At 45.3% G+C, this 16,245-nt stretch overlaps 1 protein-coding gene across 1 annotated transcript in view; it reads right to left on the reverse strand.

The window, feature by feature from the left end:
- Nucleotides 1–16,245, reverse strand: part of wu:fy63c09 (uncharacterized protein LOC797544 homolog) — a 76,197-nt gene that overhangs the window by 14,338 nt on the left and 45,614 nt on the right. Inside the window, exons 7-9 of the mRNA XM_060937631.1 lie at nt 6,192–7,214; nt 5,490–5,548; nt 1,757–1,809 (exon numbers count right to left, since the gene is read on the reverse strand). Coding sequence (XP_060793614.1) covers nt 1,757–1,809; nt 5,490–5,548; nt 6,192–7,214 — 1,135 coding nt within the window. The remainder of the gene's footprint in view (nt 1–1,756; nt 1,810–5,489; nt 5,549–6,191; nt 7,215–16,245) is intronic.

The raw sequence follows: 16,245 nt of genomic DNA on the forward strand, positions 1-16,245 counted from the left end.
ACTGATAAGTAAAGCTTTGCTGATCTTCTTGTAGCCTTCACCTGTGTGGTGTAAAGGAATTATTCTCTTTGGGGAATTCTGAAGAGACTAGTTGAGCATCACTCTCCATCCAGCATCCAGTCACTAAAAGAGGTCATTGTTGAAGAATGGAAAAAGATTGATGTTGCAAAATGTCGCCAACTTGTTCATTCCATGCCTAGAAGACTTGGTGCTGTCATTAAAAACCATGGAGGCCATACAAAGTACTAGATGTAGTAGTTTTTGTTGTGGGGTGTACTCATTTTTGCACCACCCTAATTTGAGTAAAACTGAAAAATGTGTAATCTAAGTTTATATTATTAACCTTACTTTCACGTCATGAGTTAAACAGATGTTATATTAAACTCTGTCTTTTCAACATTTTGGAAATTGTTTGTGTTCATTGAGATATTGTTTAAAATGTTACTTTTCAAAGGGGGTGGACTCATTTATGCTGAGCACTAGTCTCTATTATTAACATAAAATGTAATGTAAAACTGGCCAGTGTACATTAAAGTGCAAGAGACTATGTGAAAACATACATAATTTCTTTCTTCTATTTATTATGAGCAGATCGGCTGATATGTGTGCGCTGTAGTGTATACACAGGAAAAATGACTGAGCAGTTTTTTCCAGAGTTAAAAGTATTTCTCAAAATAGTTAAAAATTTTGCTCTATTTTGAGTTTAGTGTGTACAATTTGGAGTGGGAGCAAAATGACAGAGTAATTGTGTAACAGAGTTGGTTGTGGCTCTGAACTGAGTAAAATAGTACAAGAGTTAATTTCAAGACACACTGAATCGAGTCAAATACCAAAATAAAGTCCAATACCAGATAAATGAAGATGTTGTAAAAAGCAGTTTTAGAACTGTGTTGGAATGTGTAAAAAAACAAACAAACATGACCTTACCCATTGTGATTTGACCTGATGGGATTAAGAGTTGGCAGTGGGAGAGGTTTTCACTCTTCTCATTGAATGAATGGAATTTTTTACCCTTCTCATTGAATACCCCTCCCACTGCCAACCCTTTATCCCAAAACAATAGGACATAGATTTTTGTTTTGATGGCCAGTTAATTGTCCAAATCAAATCAAAGGAGCAGATTTGTGTTTGATACATTCCTAAGATTGAACAGAATCACCTCAAGTGATCAAAACAGTTTGTCACAATGGGTAAGGTCATGTTTTTTCACACATTCCAACACAGTTCTAAACCTGCTTTTTACAACACCTTCATTTATCTGTTTTTTTTTTTAAGTAAAATCATTTTTTAAAAAGTACAAATCAATACAGACTGCATAGATATTATTGTAGCTGAACTTGTTCTGAATACAAAAAAAATATATGACTTTGAAAATACTGCTTAGATTTGCTGAAACTGACAACAAAATCAGAGCATGCCAAAATCGTTAGTGTCAGAAAATACCCTCAGACCCCAGAGGGTTAAAGTCTACTGACCTGGCAGGTAAATGGACCAAAGATGTTCAGAACAAGGTACCAATGTTCTTCACTTTTATTTTTACCATCAAGTAATTTTGTTATACTGAAATGATTACCATTATTGGTACCTATGATTACAATTACAGCATGTTTCCTGAGTAATATTACGATTACATAAAATGTAATCGATTACAATGACGATTATCCCATGTGTCAGTACATACTGTAGAAATCTGATTATCTAAAACCCACAAACATTTAAATGTAAGAGAAAAAAAAAAAGTGTTTGCTAGACTTACTGATGCGAGTGTAATGGGCCAGATTTGCGAATGTTTACAGCACTGACAGCATCCTGAAAACACACACCACTTTATCAGACATTACAGAATTGCCAACGATCAGTTATATGCTGTAGAGCAGCATTCACATCATCTTAACTGATGGTTAGCCTTTTAAATACTAGTGCATCTCAAAAAATTAGAATATTGTGAAAAAGTTCAATATTTTCCATCAGTTATTTAAGAAAGTGAAAATGTTATATATTATAGACTCATTACACATAAACTAAAATGTTTCAAGCATTTTTCTATTTTAATTTTAATCAGTATGGCATACAGTACAAAAACAAAAAAAACATCTCAAAATATTAGAATATTTCATTTCGAGTTTGAGTAAAACAGTATGAACACAGTGTATCTCTCGGTCTAGTTCAGTACACACAACCACAATCATGGGGAAGACTGCTGACTTGACTGTTGTCCAGAAGATAATCACTGATGCCCTCCACAAGGAGGATAAGCCACAAAAGGTCATTACTGAAAAGGGTGGCTGGAAAAGGTGCACAAGCAACATGGATGACCGCAGTCTTGAGAGGATTGTCAAGAAAAGTTGATTCAAGAACTTGGGAGAGCTTCACAAGGAGTGGACTGAGGCTGGTGTCAGTGTATCAAGACCCATCACGAACAGACATCTTCAAGAAAGGGGATACAACTTTCGCATTCCTAATATCAAGCTACTCCTGAACCAGAGACAATGTCAGAAGTGTCTTATCTGGGCTAAGGAGAGAAAGAAATGGACTGTTGCTCAGTGGTCCAAAGTCCTCTTTTCAGATGAAAGTACATTTTGCATTTAATTTGGAAATCACGGTTCTAGAGTCTGGAGGAAGAGTGGAGAGGCACAGAATCCAAGGTGTTTGAAGCCCAGTGTGAAGTTTCCACAGTCTGTGATGATTTGGGGTGCCATGTCATCTGCTGGTGTTGGTCCACTGTATTTTATCAAGTCCAAAGTCAACACAGCCGTCTACCAGGAGATTTTAGAGCACTTCATGCTTCCATCTGCTGACGAGCATTTTGGAGATGCTGATTTCCTTTTCCAGCAGGACTTAGCACCTACCCACAGTGCCAAAACTACTACCAAATGGTTTGCTGACCATGATATCACTGTGTTTGATTGGCCAGCCAACTTGCCTGACCTGAACCCCATAGAGAATCTATGGGGTATTGTCAAGAGGAAGATGAGAAACACCCGACCCAAAAATACAGATACGCTGAAGGCCACTATCAAAGCAACCTGGGCTTCAATAACACCTCAGCAGTGCCACAGACTGATCACCTCCATGCCACATCGCATTGATACAGTAATTCATGGTAAAGGAGCCCCAACCAAGTATTGAGTGTATAAATGAATATACTTTTCAGAAGTTGGACATTTCTGTATTGTAAATCCTTTTTTTTGATTGATCTTAGGGAATATTCTAATAATTTGAGATACTGGATTTCTGATTTTCATGAGCTATAAGCCATAATTATCAAAATTAAAACAAAAAAGGCTTTAAATATTTCACTTTACATGTAATGAATATGGAATATATGAAAGTTTACCTTTTTGAATTAAATTATGAAAAAAAATGAATTTTTCATGGTATTCTAATTTTTTGAGATGCACTAGTATAGAGATTGATAGTAGTCCATCACAAATTTAACCAATTAAAAAGTTAAAAAAAAAAAACCCACCACATCTACAGTGGTGCTTGAAAGTTTGTGAACCCTTTAGAATTTCCTATATTTCTGCATAAATATGACCTAAAACATCATCAGATTTTCACACAAGTCCTAAAAGTAGATAAAGAGAACCCAGTTAAACAAATGAGATAAAATATTATACTTGGTCATTTATTTATTGAGAAAAATGATCCAATATTACATATCTGTGAGTGGCAAAAGTATGTGAACCTCAAGGATTAGCAGTTAATTTGAAGGTGAAATTAGAGTCAGGTGCTTTCAATCAATGGGATGACAATCAGGTGTGAGTGGGCACCCTGTTTTATTTGAAGAACAGGGACAGGGATCTATCAAAGTATGATACTGAAAGCAAAGGTTCACATATCACATACACGTTTGTGGAAGTGTATCATGGCACGAACAAAGGAGATTTCTGAGGACCTCAGAAAAAGCGTTGTTGATGCTCATCAGGCTGGAAAAGGTTACAAAACCATCTCTAAAGAGTTTGGACTCCACCAATCCACAGTCAGACAGACTGTGAACAAATGGAGGAAATTCAAGACCATTGTTACCCTCCCCAGGAGTGGTCGACCAACAAAGATCACTCCAAGAGCAAGGCATGTAATAGTCGGCGAGGTCACAAAGGACCCCAGGGTACCTTCTAAGCAACTGAAGGCCTCTCTCACATTGGCTAATGTTAATGTTCATGAGTCCACCATCAGGAGAGCACTGAACAACAATGGTGTGCATGGCAGGGTTACAAGGAGAAAGCCACTGCTCTCCAAATAGAACATTGCTGCTCATCTGCAGTTTGCTAAAGATCACGTGGACAAGCCAGAAGACTTTTGGAAAAATGTTTTGTGAACAGATGAGACCAAAGTAGAACTTTTTGGTTTAAATGAGAAGCGTTATGTTTGGAGAAAGGAAAACACTGCATTCCAGCATAAGAACTTTATCCCATCTGTGAAACATGGTGATGGTAGTATCATGATTTGGGCCCGTTTTGCTGCATCTGGGCCAGGACGGCTTGCCATCATTAATGGAACAATGAATTCTGAATTATATCAGCAAATTCTAAAGGAAAATGTCAGGACATCTGTCCATGAACTGAATCTCAAGAGAAGGTGGGTCATGCAGCAAGATAATGACCCCAAGTACACAAGTCATTCTACCAAAGAATGGTTAAAGAAGAATAAAGTTAATGTTCTGGAATGGCCAAGTCAAAGGCCTGACCTTAATCCAATCAAAATGTTGTGGAAGGACCTGAAGCGAGCAGTTCATGTGAGGAAACCCACCAACATCCCAGAGTTGAAGCTGTTCTGTACGGAGGAATGGGCTAAAATTCCTCCAAGCCGGTGTGCAGGACTGATCAACAGTTACCAGGAACGTTTAGTTGCAGTTATTGTTGCACAAGGGGGTCACACCAGATACTGAAAGCAAAGGTTCACATATTTTTGCCACTCACAGACATGTAATATTGGATCAGTTTCCTCAATAAATAAATCACCAAGTATAATATTTTTGTCTCATTTGCTTAACTGGGTTCTCTTTATCTACTTTTAGGACTTGTGTGAAAATCTGATGATGTTTTAGGTCATATTTATGCAGAAATGTAGAAAATTCTAAAGGGTTCACAAACTTTCAAGCACCACTGTACAGTTCACCAATTAACCAACCTTACCTAATCTCACCAATATTACGATTGATTAAGGAATAAAAAACACTGAGGCGTGCATTTATAGGAAAATAATCAATGATACAGTGGTGCAATTTGGCCCACTTCAAGTGAAGTTAATGTTACTTGCCCAAAGTTGATTCATTTCCAATAACAGCATATCCTGAAGTGTTTTATTCCTCTTATACCACATCAATTCGCCAACAATTGGAATTTATTTTTTTTTAAGAAAATATTTTAGAATCGTTTATAGGTTCGTTTAACATCTAAAAAGATTACTAGTATTCAGTGGTTCTGAAAATGAAACAGGAAAAACGGAAATGTATACTGTTCAATGTACACTGTAATAATATTTACCTTTGCAGGTGTGTGTGTTGGGGGTGGAGGCCTCCTCTGAGACGGTGGCTTAGTTGGATCTGAGCACAGTAAATGCATGGATCAGGATTTTGTTAGTCAAATTCAGTCCAAAATAGAAGTAGCCTAGTCTGTACGAGTAGCCCAGTCAAGGGGGAAATGGATTTTTTTGTTAAAATAAAACATTTTAGACAAACCACTAGGACTCAGTAATACCTTCTAATGATGAGATTCAAGCATGATGCATGTAGACAAGCCACTTTTATCATATGGTCCTAGCTTTAAAGGAATATGCCTCTTTTTTTTTTTAACATTAATCTCTATCCACCATAGCTGTAGTGGCTGTCTGACTAACACAAATTTTTTAAAGGTGTTTCCCAGTACTGAATAAAGAAGAGAAGAAAGAAAACATCTAAGGGCAGCTGTTGGACACGGATTCATTTCAATATTGTATTTGTGTAGTACAGCCACACATTTTAAACACTTACTGACAATTCAACATCTGCCCCAACATCTGCCCCTAGACTGTTTTGTGTAAACCTTTTTTGTTTGTTTCTCAGTACATGAAAACATGTCAAAATACTAATCCATCACTTTTATGCAGAAGATGCATTACATATAGATTAGCATGAAAAACGATGGAGTATTCCTTTAATCTTCGTGTGCTCTGTTAGCAGCATAATAAACAAAGAAGCACATTCTTACACTTTCCCCTGCCTCTGCTGGAGGACGCGATTGCTACAGGCTTCCCAGAAGCAGCTGTAATTGAATCCTGACCTTCTGAACTTCTCCTTCCAGAGGGGTTAAAAGGCACTTCTGCAGGCAGAGCTCTGTCTTCCTGGGTGGGAGTGGGAGCTCCAGACTTGCGTGAAGCTAGTGGAGGTCTGGGAGGTGGCTGGAGTCGACAGAGCTCGGTTTTCTCCTCAGAGAAACTCTGCTGCTGGGACATGGATTTTTTCACCAGGGGTCTGGGAGCAGGAACTGGATGAACTGCTGACTTATTTTGTTCTGATGAAATGCTGCTCTCCTTCACACTCAGTGTTGGGTCACATGGCTTTGCAGCTATAGCTGGTTTGGGATTCTGAGTTCTTGGTCGTGGTTCTGGTCTCGTTATGGTTTCCAAAGGTTCAGATGCAGCCGTGGAAACCGGGCAGCTTTCCAAAGTGACACTTTCCTCTTCATCGCACTTCTCACTTTGGTCACTTTCGTCATGTTGGTCAGTTTGGAAGTCTTGTTTATCACAACCAAAGACATCAAACAAGTCCTGTAGATACTTATTACAAGCAAAGTCTAAAGAAGGGTCAGTAAAACCGGCAAAAACACTCTCGGTACCATCGTCTTTAAGGCGCACCAAAGTCTGAACTTTGACCTCTCTTGCTATTGGTTGATCCTGAAGCTCCTCTTTAATTACTGACTGCAGTAAAGCTTTGGAGCGAGGGCGTGGCCTGGGGCGTGCTGAACCTTCCTGTTTGATTGGGGCCTGTGACTGAGAATTGTTGGTAATGTGGGAGTCGGCAGAGATGGGAGTTAAGGGTTCACCAAGTGCATGAGTGAAGTCAGTCTGAATGCTACACTGCTTGCCACTAGGTGGGTGTGTTGGAGTGTGTGTGGAACAGGATGGATCAGGCTCATCCAGTTCAATCAAGGAGTGTGTGTGCGCAAGTACTGGCTTGGCAGGTTTAGGAGTGAGCGGGAGGGACGGACGAGGTGGTTTCGGGGGCCGGTGCACTGGAGGAAACAATTGGGGGGGGGGGGGGGGGGGGGGGAGAAGAAAGAGGAACATGTTTGGTTAAAGATTTCAGCCAAAATTAAACACTACTTGTCCTTTATCCTATATGTACTTGAGCATTGTGGCTAATGTTGCTGACAGTTACACAAAGTTTATGGCCACCAGTTTGGCATCATGCCACCTGTACACTTTATTATTTTGTGTGGTTTCTGATACTATAACATTATCTATAAATATGGACAAGTATCACTCCAACAGTATCAAGCTTATATAGGAGGTGTGTCCTAAAGTTTCTAATATTGCAGGTAGTCCATAAAACTTTATGTACCAAAGGCAGGTCTGCACCAAATGGTCTAATAAAAGTGTGTGATGACTCAGGCTTCCCTTTGTTGGTAACTCGCCAGCGCCCCCTATAACGATCCCACAATTTCCTTGCGCGCTCCACCCGGATGTGACGTGAAGTGGAACTGCTTTAACTGTATCGAGAGCGCCTCGATTCGCTCTCTCATGTTCTGACTACTGGAGTGGTCGGACGGACTGTAGGCACGCTCGCCTACAGTGTTGAGACTAACCGCTATTGTCTGAGAACAGCCTGTTCAAATTAGTTTCGGCCGAACTTTTGAACGACCCGCTAAGTTTCAGCGATATAGTGGTTTCGATTCTAAACCTTTGCAAAGTTTAACTACAGTTAAGTAGTTTTCCACGCTAAGAGGCATTTGCGGACAGCTTCGCTCCTCTCAGCCTTTTTCTCGTCGACGCATCACCGGAGGTTTCTCCTGAAGCACCGTGGGCCAGCTAGGCCTTCATCTCCCTGCTTCGTTAGCCGCGGTTGGACGCAACGCGCCGCTAACCTCCTCTCCTCGGACTGCGACCCTCAGCGCGGACATCGGAGAAAGAACTTCCATCGCATTGAGTAGGCACTTGGGCAAATTTTTAATTTGTAGCTTATTCAGATGGTTGTTAGGGTCATGTTTAAGCTTTGAGCTATTTAGCATACCCGCTCAGACACGGAAGGTGTTTGTTTGTTTTTATTGTTTGTTTGTTTGTTTTTATTGTTTGTTTTGGTTCTGTTTTTTTTCTTTGAACTTGTTAGACAGGGTATCTTGCATGATATCTTTCCTTAACTCCATTGCTAGCTTCCCTATCTGATTAGCAGCGCAGCGACAAGTTTGTTATTTTAAGCTCCGAGGCTAGACCGCTACAAGGCCTAGTTCTCTCCATCCAACACATATACACACTCTCTCACACTCTTTCTCTCTCTCTCTCGCGTTGAGTTCTTTGCCTAGATAGTCTGTTGGAAATTGTTGTTAAGTGCAGTGTTTGGATCCAGCTGTAGCGTGGTCAGATTCTCCTTAGCAACTTATTGCTAGCTACCTCAGGGTGATACGCTAGCTGGTAGGCTTGTGTTCTCGACTAGGCCTGCAGGCGCCATTTTTCCGACGCCATTTTGATACCTTCCTCATTGAGTTACCTGTGATACGACACCTAGGCACTGACCGCCATTTTGTTTAAGCATTGCCAGAGTGGCTAGCATTAGCATCTGCCCACAGATACCTACACAAAGCACACATTAGCCACAGAGCTAATCCTTTGTTCTATTTAGCTAACATTCCTTTGTTTTAGCTAACATTCCTTTGTTTTAGCTAACGACAAGCTAGGTCACACACACACACACACACACACACGCATCGGCTTGCCCTAGCCTCACACACACGCACACACAAGGGATTCTTTTCTTTTTTTTTCCTTCTATCTCTTTCTCTCTCTCTTTCCCTCAAATTTATAGTCCAGGTGTAATTGTTCCATTGTTTTGTCTTGTTATTACCTTTGCTGACATTGAATGTATTTTGAGTTTATTATTATTAGTGAGTAGTAGACAAATAAAAGCTAATAAAATTGAATTGCATTTTACTTGTTCCTGTTGTTTATTCACAAGGTCAACTATTTAGAACTCCTTTTTCCTTCAGAATTTAGCTTTTGTATACAACTGGGTTTCCCATCTAATACAGAGCTACCATTAATCTTGAGTGTAACCATTCACGGTGAGTATTAAGATTAATAATTTAAGATTTTATGAGACTGATCTTTATTTATAAATTGATTAATTTAATTATCAATTATCACATAATTTATAATTTAATTAATCCCAATTCAACCTACATTAAAGTGGTGCCCCGTGTGAGGAATAGTTTAATGACCTTGTGAATTTCTCAACAATAACTTGTAAACTGCTGTATACCCAAAATCAACTGCCAAGGTATAACACAGATGACTTTAATGGTGAATCATTAACAGTGTGTTAATCACAGAACTGAAATTCAGCTGCCAACCACAGTTAGCTGATAAACTGGTTTAATTGATTAGTACATTAGAGTAATATCTAATCCAAGTACTTAATTAATATTATTAATAATAATAATCATTATTGTTAACTAATTATTAATTGAGCTAATTAATACAAGTGAAACATTAGTGAAAACAAAGTAGCTAAGAAACCACATCAATTATTTAGCAACTTGGATTAAATTAAATTCTAACCTAATCAACCCCTAGTATTAATTTCCTTTAAGTTAATTAATACATTTCGAACAAAATGTCGCGTTCCCCATCAAGGGAGTCAGAAGGGCCCCTCCTCTCTCTCTTCGACGTTGTAGGCGATTTAGGCCAAGTCCCGGAGGATAGGAGAAATTACTTCTGTGATCTGGACCAAAAGGCTCGCTTTGATGAAATACACATAGCCGTTAGGGAACTTAAGGAGCGTACTATGACTCTTCCAGAAGGGCTACCCAAATTGTTCATGATCTACTATAAGGAAATGGAACATGTGTGTATGACCCTCGAACAAGAGAAAAGAACACTAAAACGACAACTGGCCGAAGCTCAAAGGAGAGCAGAAAGCGCGGAGAGTAGCCTCGTGGGCCTGAGAGCCACACAAGATGAACTAAAGCGCGAAATAGAATACCTCAGAGAAGAAGTGACGCAAGCACGTCGCTCAGATGAGGGATCGGCCAAACCCTCCCAAGAACAGAGTTCCGCTCTGGAGGAGGAAGAACCTGAGCTTAGAACGGTAGATCAGACACCGCACTCAAGCTCAACTCGCGTGAAAGTCGCGCGATCGCCACCTCGTGGCGCTGGGAGTTTTTACTTTACTCCCCACTACACCCCCTCGCGCTTCAATATCGCTGCAGCCTCTAGCCCGCAGAAAACGCCGCGCTACGTACCCTCAGACTCCTCTGACGGAGAGGCCGCCTACAAGCCGAAACGCAGACATAGGCGATATGAGAGCAGCTCAAATAGCGAAGACAGCGAGGACCCCTACGGGTCAAAATCAAAACGCCTCGTCGCAGAACGCAAAACTAGGATCCGCCAAATCGACGTCCTTGCGAAAGACATAGAGCGTTTTGAGCCGGAAAATCATAGACACCGAAGCGTTAATGATTATTTCCGGGAAATCGAGCATAGCCTCCTGGACCTGCCAGAGGCTACGTCGCATGAAAAGGCCAGACTAGTCTGGAAAACTTTAGGTAGTGGCGTACGAGCATTCGTTGAGACCTTACCGCAGTCAGTCCTCGACAACTACAAGAAGATACGCAAGTACTTGAAAGAGGAATACTCGTTGTACGAGGACGAGACTGCTGCGACGATGGGTGCCATTCTGATCAGACAGAAACGAAGCGAACACCCTCGCGAGTACTACCGTCGGCTCCGAGCAGCGTACTTTCAGGGCAGAAGCGAGCCCGGGCTAGAGGAAGATCGCAACTTCAAGTCCCTCTTCCTCCATAACCTTCACCCGTGCATCCGTAACCAAGTAACACTCGCGTGTCGCCAGCGCCCCCATACTATGAGAGAAATGCGTCGCACCGCACAACTAACGTGGGAGACGTTCGTCCGACCCACGGACCGCCACGAGGACGATCCCAGAGTCCTCAGCCTATATGAGCAGGAAGGTCAGTCCTTAGGCCTAGAAGGGGGTGAAGCCCCAAACCGCGGGCCCCCTTGGGCGAACCCAAACCCCGGCCACCAGACGTCGAGTCAACCCAAAGGTAACTGGAAAGTTCGACAAGCTGGAGCCAAGGGGGAACAGGGCCCCAACGCCAAAGGACAAGGTAACCGCAAACCTGGCAGTCACGGCCCTAAATCTCAGAATAGCGGACAGTCAAGGCCCCATCGCAACTCCTCTCGAAGGGAGCGGAGCCCTAAGCTAGCTACCGCTAAACAAGCCAACCAAGAGCCACTTGGGATGGCAGAACTGAGGACCGAATTAGCACGAGTTAAACAACTGCTGAGCAATAAGAACAGGAAGGGTAAGCCGAGCAAGGACAGGGACGAACCGTCAGCATGACTAGGCCGGGACCCATCCCCACCACCACCGCGTGTCTACCTCGTGGGGTGGGGAAAGGACCCCTGCCCAATAGGCAGTGATGAGTTGAAACCACCCCCTCCGTTAGTGAAGCCTGACCCGCAGGATGCACCCCTGACGCAGTTTCTTGGAGATTTGGTTAGGAAAGGCAACGCCAAGCGTATCTATACCCCAGTTGTGGTAGAAGGCAACGTTTCCCTCCAAGCTCTCTTAGATACCGGGTCAGAAATCACCCTGATGTGTTCCAAAGTCTTCGCAGAGGTTTCTGATGCGCGGCGCGCGCAAGGTAGACCCATCAGAACCGAACGTTGTGACGTCAACTTGGTTAGCTTCACCCAGAATCAAGCCCCAGTAACAACCATTGCATGGTTAGAACTCACCTTCCAGGGCATGTCCATCACTCACCCCACTTACATCTGCTCTGTTGGTGTAGAACCGTTCCTCATTGGCCAAGACCTACTAGATAGGCTAGCGCCCCTCATTGACTGTCGTCGTGGGCAACTGTGGGCCCAGGTCGCGTCCCCACAGACCCCAGATCCTCGTCGTCACGATCGAGCCTGTTGCGATGAAGTTAGCGTGGAGGCTACTCCACCGATAGCTGAGTCAGGGCAGGTCCCCGAGAACCTCGAGACCACTCCGCTCCACCCTGAGCCGAGTCAAGACGCACCAAACTCAACCGACACTCCTCTCAACCGCAACGCGCTTGATGGCCACCCGTCTTTCCTTTGCTTTCTTGGCGAATCTGCCCCAACCAGGTACTACCCCTGGATATCTGGCAACATTGCTGTCAACGGCGTCACGGCACCTGCCGTCAGGTTAGCGCTTTGGTCAGAGAAGTCAGCCATCAGCCAAACGTGGTTCGACATAGTGCGTCAGAGCACTCCTTCCGCTGTCTTTGTGCAGAAGAGCCACCGGCTACTGTCAGCCGAACAACCCCAGAGCCCCATCAAAGCCACGGGCGTCTGCGCCGTGTCGCTCGCCATCGGTCAGAGAGAATTCCTTCATTTCTTGAGTGTCGTCCCCGGACTTCCTGACCCACTGGTCATTGGGGCAGACATCTTGGTCAGACTGGGAGCCCAACTGGACCTAGTCAACCGGGTCATCTGGACCCAAGCCGACGCTGCTAAGCACCCGTTCCAAGCTGACCTGGAACAAATGCGGTCAGGACAAACGATTCCCCAAGCCTGCCATGTCGCTAGCGAATGTGACATTGTCATTCCCGCTAGGACTGCTGGTTCCCCTCTTAAGCTGGTCATCATGAAAGACCAACAGTTTCGTAGCTCCCAGGCGTTCTTCCAGCCTCTCAGATTCTTCATGGAGCTCGATTTAGCCGTGTGTGGGACTCCGCTGCTTGAAGTGAGTCATCGTTCCGCTTACCTCCTGGTTCAAAACTCCACGCGGGACGCCATCACGATCCCCGCCCGTCGGCCTTTAGGCCTTCTGATAGACCAGGCATTCCATGACTTTGAACTCACCATTCCAGTCATTGGTGAGCTGCCAACGCCGGACACTCATTCCGATCCAGTGGAACCTCCCTGGATCACTCTTCCTTTCCACATGATCCGCATCGAACCTCACATCATGCTTTGCGACGAGCGCATAGTCATGACCAAAACTGACACCCCGAAACACATGCTGGTGTACGCTCTTGCCACGCAATCGAGCAACGACACCCCTGCAACTGAGGTCGTCGATTCAGCTCTAGGTGAACCGTACCCAGGCTTTGAACGAGAAGTTCAACAACAGCTGGTGAAAGCTGACAGCCTGACCACGGACGCCCAGAGACGACAGCTCCGTGAACTGTTCTACGACTTCAAGGCGATCTGGGCGCGAGATTCCAATGACTGCGGAGTCACGGACATCCGCACCGTCCGAATCCCAACAGATCCGAACGCTCCACCGACGTTCGTGCGGCAATACAAAATCCCGTTAGCCGCATACGACTCAATACAAGAAACACTGGACACTCTGCTGGAAAAGCAGATCATTCGTGAGTGTAACTCGACTTACAACTCCCCCTTGTGGCCGGTGCTGAAACCGAACGGCAAGTGGCGTCTCACCATTGACTATAGGCAGCTGAACAAGCAAGTGCCCTTGTCAAGATGGCCCATGATCCATCTGGATCAAGAACTTGCCAAGGTGAAGGGTGCAAAGTTCTTCTCCACCGCCGACGTGGCGAGTGGATTCTGGACCATGCGCGTGGATCCAGCTGACCAGCACAAGCTGGCCTTTTCCTTTGGGAACCGCCAGCTAACTTTCAACCGATGTCCGTTCGGCTACGCGAACTCCCCCGCTGAATTCAACATCTTCTTGCATAAGGCAATGAGCGATGCCGCAGCTCGTGGCAACTTGATCTATGTCGATGACATCCTCATTAGGTCACAGACTTTTGATGCACACCTCGAAGAGATACGCCATGTTCTGTCCCAGCTGTCCAGAGCAGGAGCGAAGCTCTCTGTCACCAAAGGGCAGTGGTGTCGCACCAAAGTTGAATACGTTGGACTGTGCGTCGGGCCAGATGGCATTGAACCCCAGTCAGGGAGGGTGCGGGCTATCCAAGATATCAAAGCCCCATCCAACGTACCCGAACTCAGGAGCTTCTTAGGGGTCTGCAACTACTCCCGACAGTTCATCGAGGACTACGCGGAGATAGCACGACCGCTCACCGAGCTCCTCCGGAAGGATAAACCCTTCCAGTGGAGTGAGCCTCAAGAACTCGCGTTCAAGAGCATGAAGCAGAAGCTCTGCTCTGCTCCCTGCCTCGCGTATCCCGACAAAGACAAACCGTTCTTCTTGGAGGCTAGTTTCTCCACCCACTGCCTGAGCGCTGCACTGTCACAGCAGCATGACAAAGATCGCCGTGTCGTAGCATACGCCAGTCGGCCCCTCAGTGCTGTGGAGTTGAAATTTTCAGACTGCAAAAAAGCCCTGCTGGCCACGGTCTGGGCCGTTGAACACTTTCGCAGTTACATTGGTGGCCAGAAGGTGGTGATAGAGACCAATCATCAACCGGTCTCGTTCTTGAACAGCCAGAGGCTGAGAGAGGGAAGAGTTTCGAACAGTCGCATCGCAGCTTGGATGATGGCACTACAGGGCTACGACGTCGAGGTGAAGTACGCCCAGAACCACAAGATGGTGCTTGGCCGAGGGCTGGCGGAATGCCAGCATTGCGACTGCGAGAATAGTCCAGATCAAACCGAACTAACAACCGTACCTGCTCTCCCCTCCGACCACCACTACTATGACGAGAACGTCTGCAAAGACCTCCCCACCGCTTACATAGATGGATGCTCATTCCATCATGAATGCAAAGTGCAAGCCGGTGTCGGTATCGTATGGGCGAACGGCCCTATACAAGGGAAATACCAACACCAACTCGGGGCTAAGACTAGCCAATATGCGGAGGTAGCAGCCGTGCTCATCGTCCTGCAACAAGCTGCCCGTGAGAACATCAAGCGGTTAGTCCTCTGCTCTGATTCAAATTATGCCAGGCATAGCTTCGTCTCACACTTTCCCTCGTGGAAGGTGCAGGACATGAAAAACGCAAGGGGCAAGGAAGTGAAACACTCCGAACTCTTCGTAGCATGCGATCGACTCGTAACCGAACAGGGAATGTGCGTCTATTGGAAGAAGGTGAAGGGACATTCTCAAGTCCCAGGACCTGACAAAGTCGGTAACGATGAGGCAGATGGCCTCGCCAAAGCGGGAGCCGTAGACGGCCCCCTTTGGGAATTCCAGCCGTCCTGGCTTCCCGAGACGCCACACCATAACGTAACCGCGATTACTCGCCGACAGGCTAGAGCAGGTCAAACTGACGCAGTACCCCAAGCAGGAACCGTGCAACTCGGCCGACTGCCCCAGGACGCCGACCTGGTGTCTATGCAGGAAAGGGATCCCGTGATCCACCAAATCCGTAAGTTCCTTGCGGACCCCGTGGCGTCCCCAATTTCCCCACAAGAGTTGCAACAGTCCCGAGACTTAAATCACCTTCACAATCTCAAAAACTGCTTAAAACTCGAGAAAGGACTCCTGGTGTACACACCACGCAACCAGGGACCTCCCCGGTGGGTCGTGCCCACAGATCATAGGGGGGTCATGTTGCAGTACGCTCACGACAGCCCGTGCGGGGGCCATAGGAACGCTCAGGCGACCTACCAGACACTCCAACAGATTGTCTATTGGCCCTTCATGATTCAGGACGTTACCGAGTATGTTAAAGGGTGCTTGATTTGCTGCCAATTCCGACCAGCCCAACCGTTGAACCGCGCCCCACTGCAAAGCAAAGGCATCTCATTCCCCTGGTCTAATCTCCAGATAGACTAGGTCGGACCGGTGCCGAAATCAGCTCGAGGTAATAAGTATCTCCTGACCGTCACTTGCGCGTTCACGAAGTGGGTGGAATGCTTGCCCGCCCCAAACGAAACCGCAGAGACCACCGCTCTCCTTCTTATGAACCATGTGTTCAGCCGTTGGGGCTTGCCCCTATCCATTGATTCCGACCGAGGTACTCATTTCACCGCAGAGGTCATGAGAGTGTTGTGGGAGATGCTCGGAGTCGAGGCAAAATTCCACATCGCGTATCATCCTCAGTCTTCCGGTCAGGTCGAACGCGCCAACCAAACCATCGTGAGCATGCTTCGCAAGTATGTGAGTCACCATGGCAAAGATTG

The sequence above is a fragment of the Neoarius graeffei genome, chromosome 13, assembly GCF_027579695.1.
Source record: "Neoarius graeffei isolate fNeoGra1 chromosome 13, fNeoGra1.pri, whole genome shotgun sequence".
NCBI classification, from domain to species: Eukaryota; Metazoa; Chordata; class Actinopteri; order Siluriformes; family Ariidae; genus Neoarius; species Neoarius graeffei.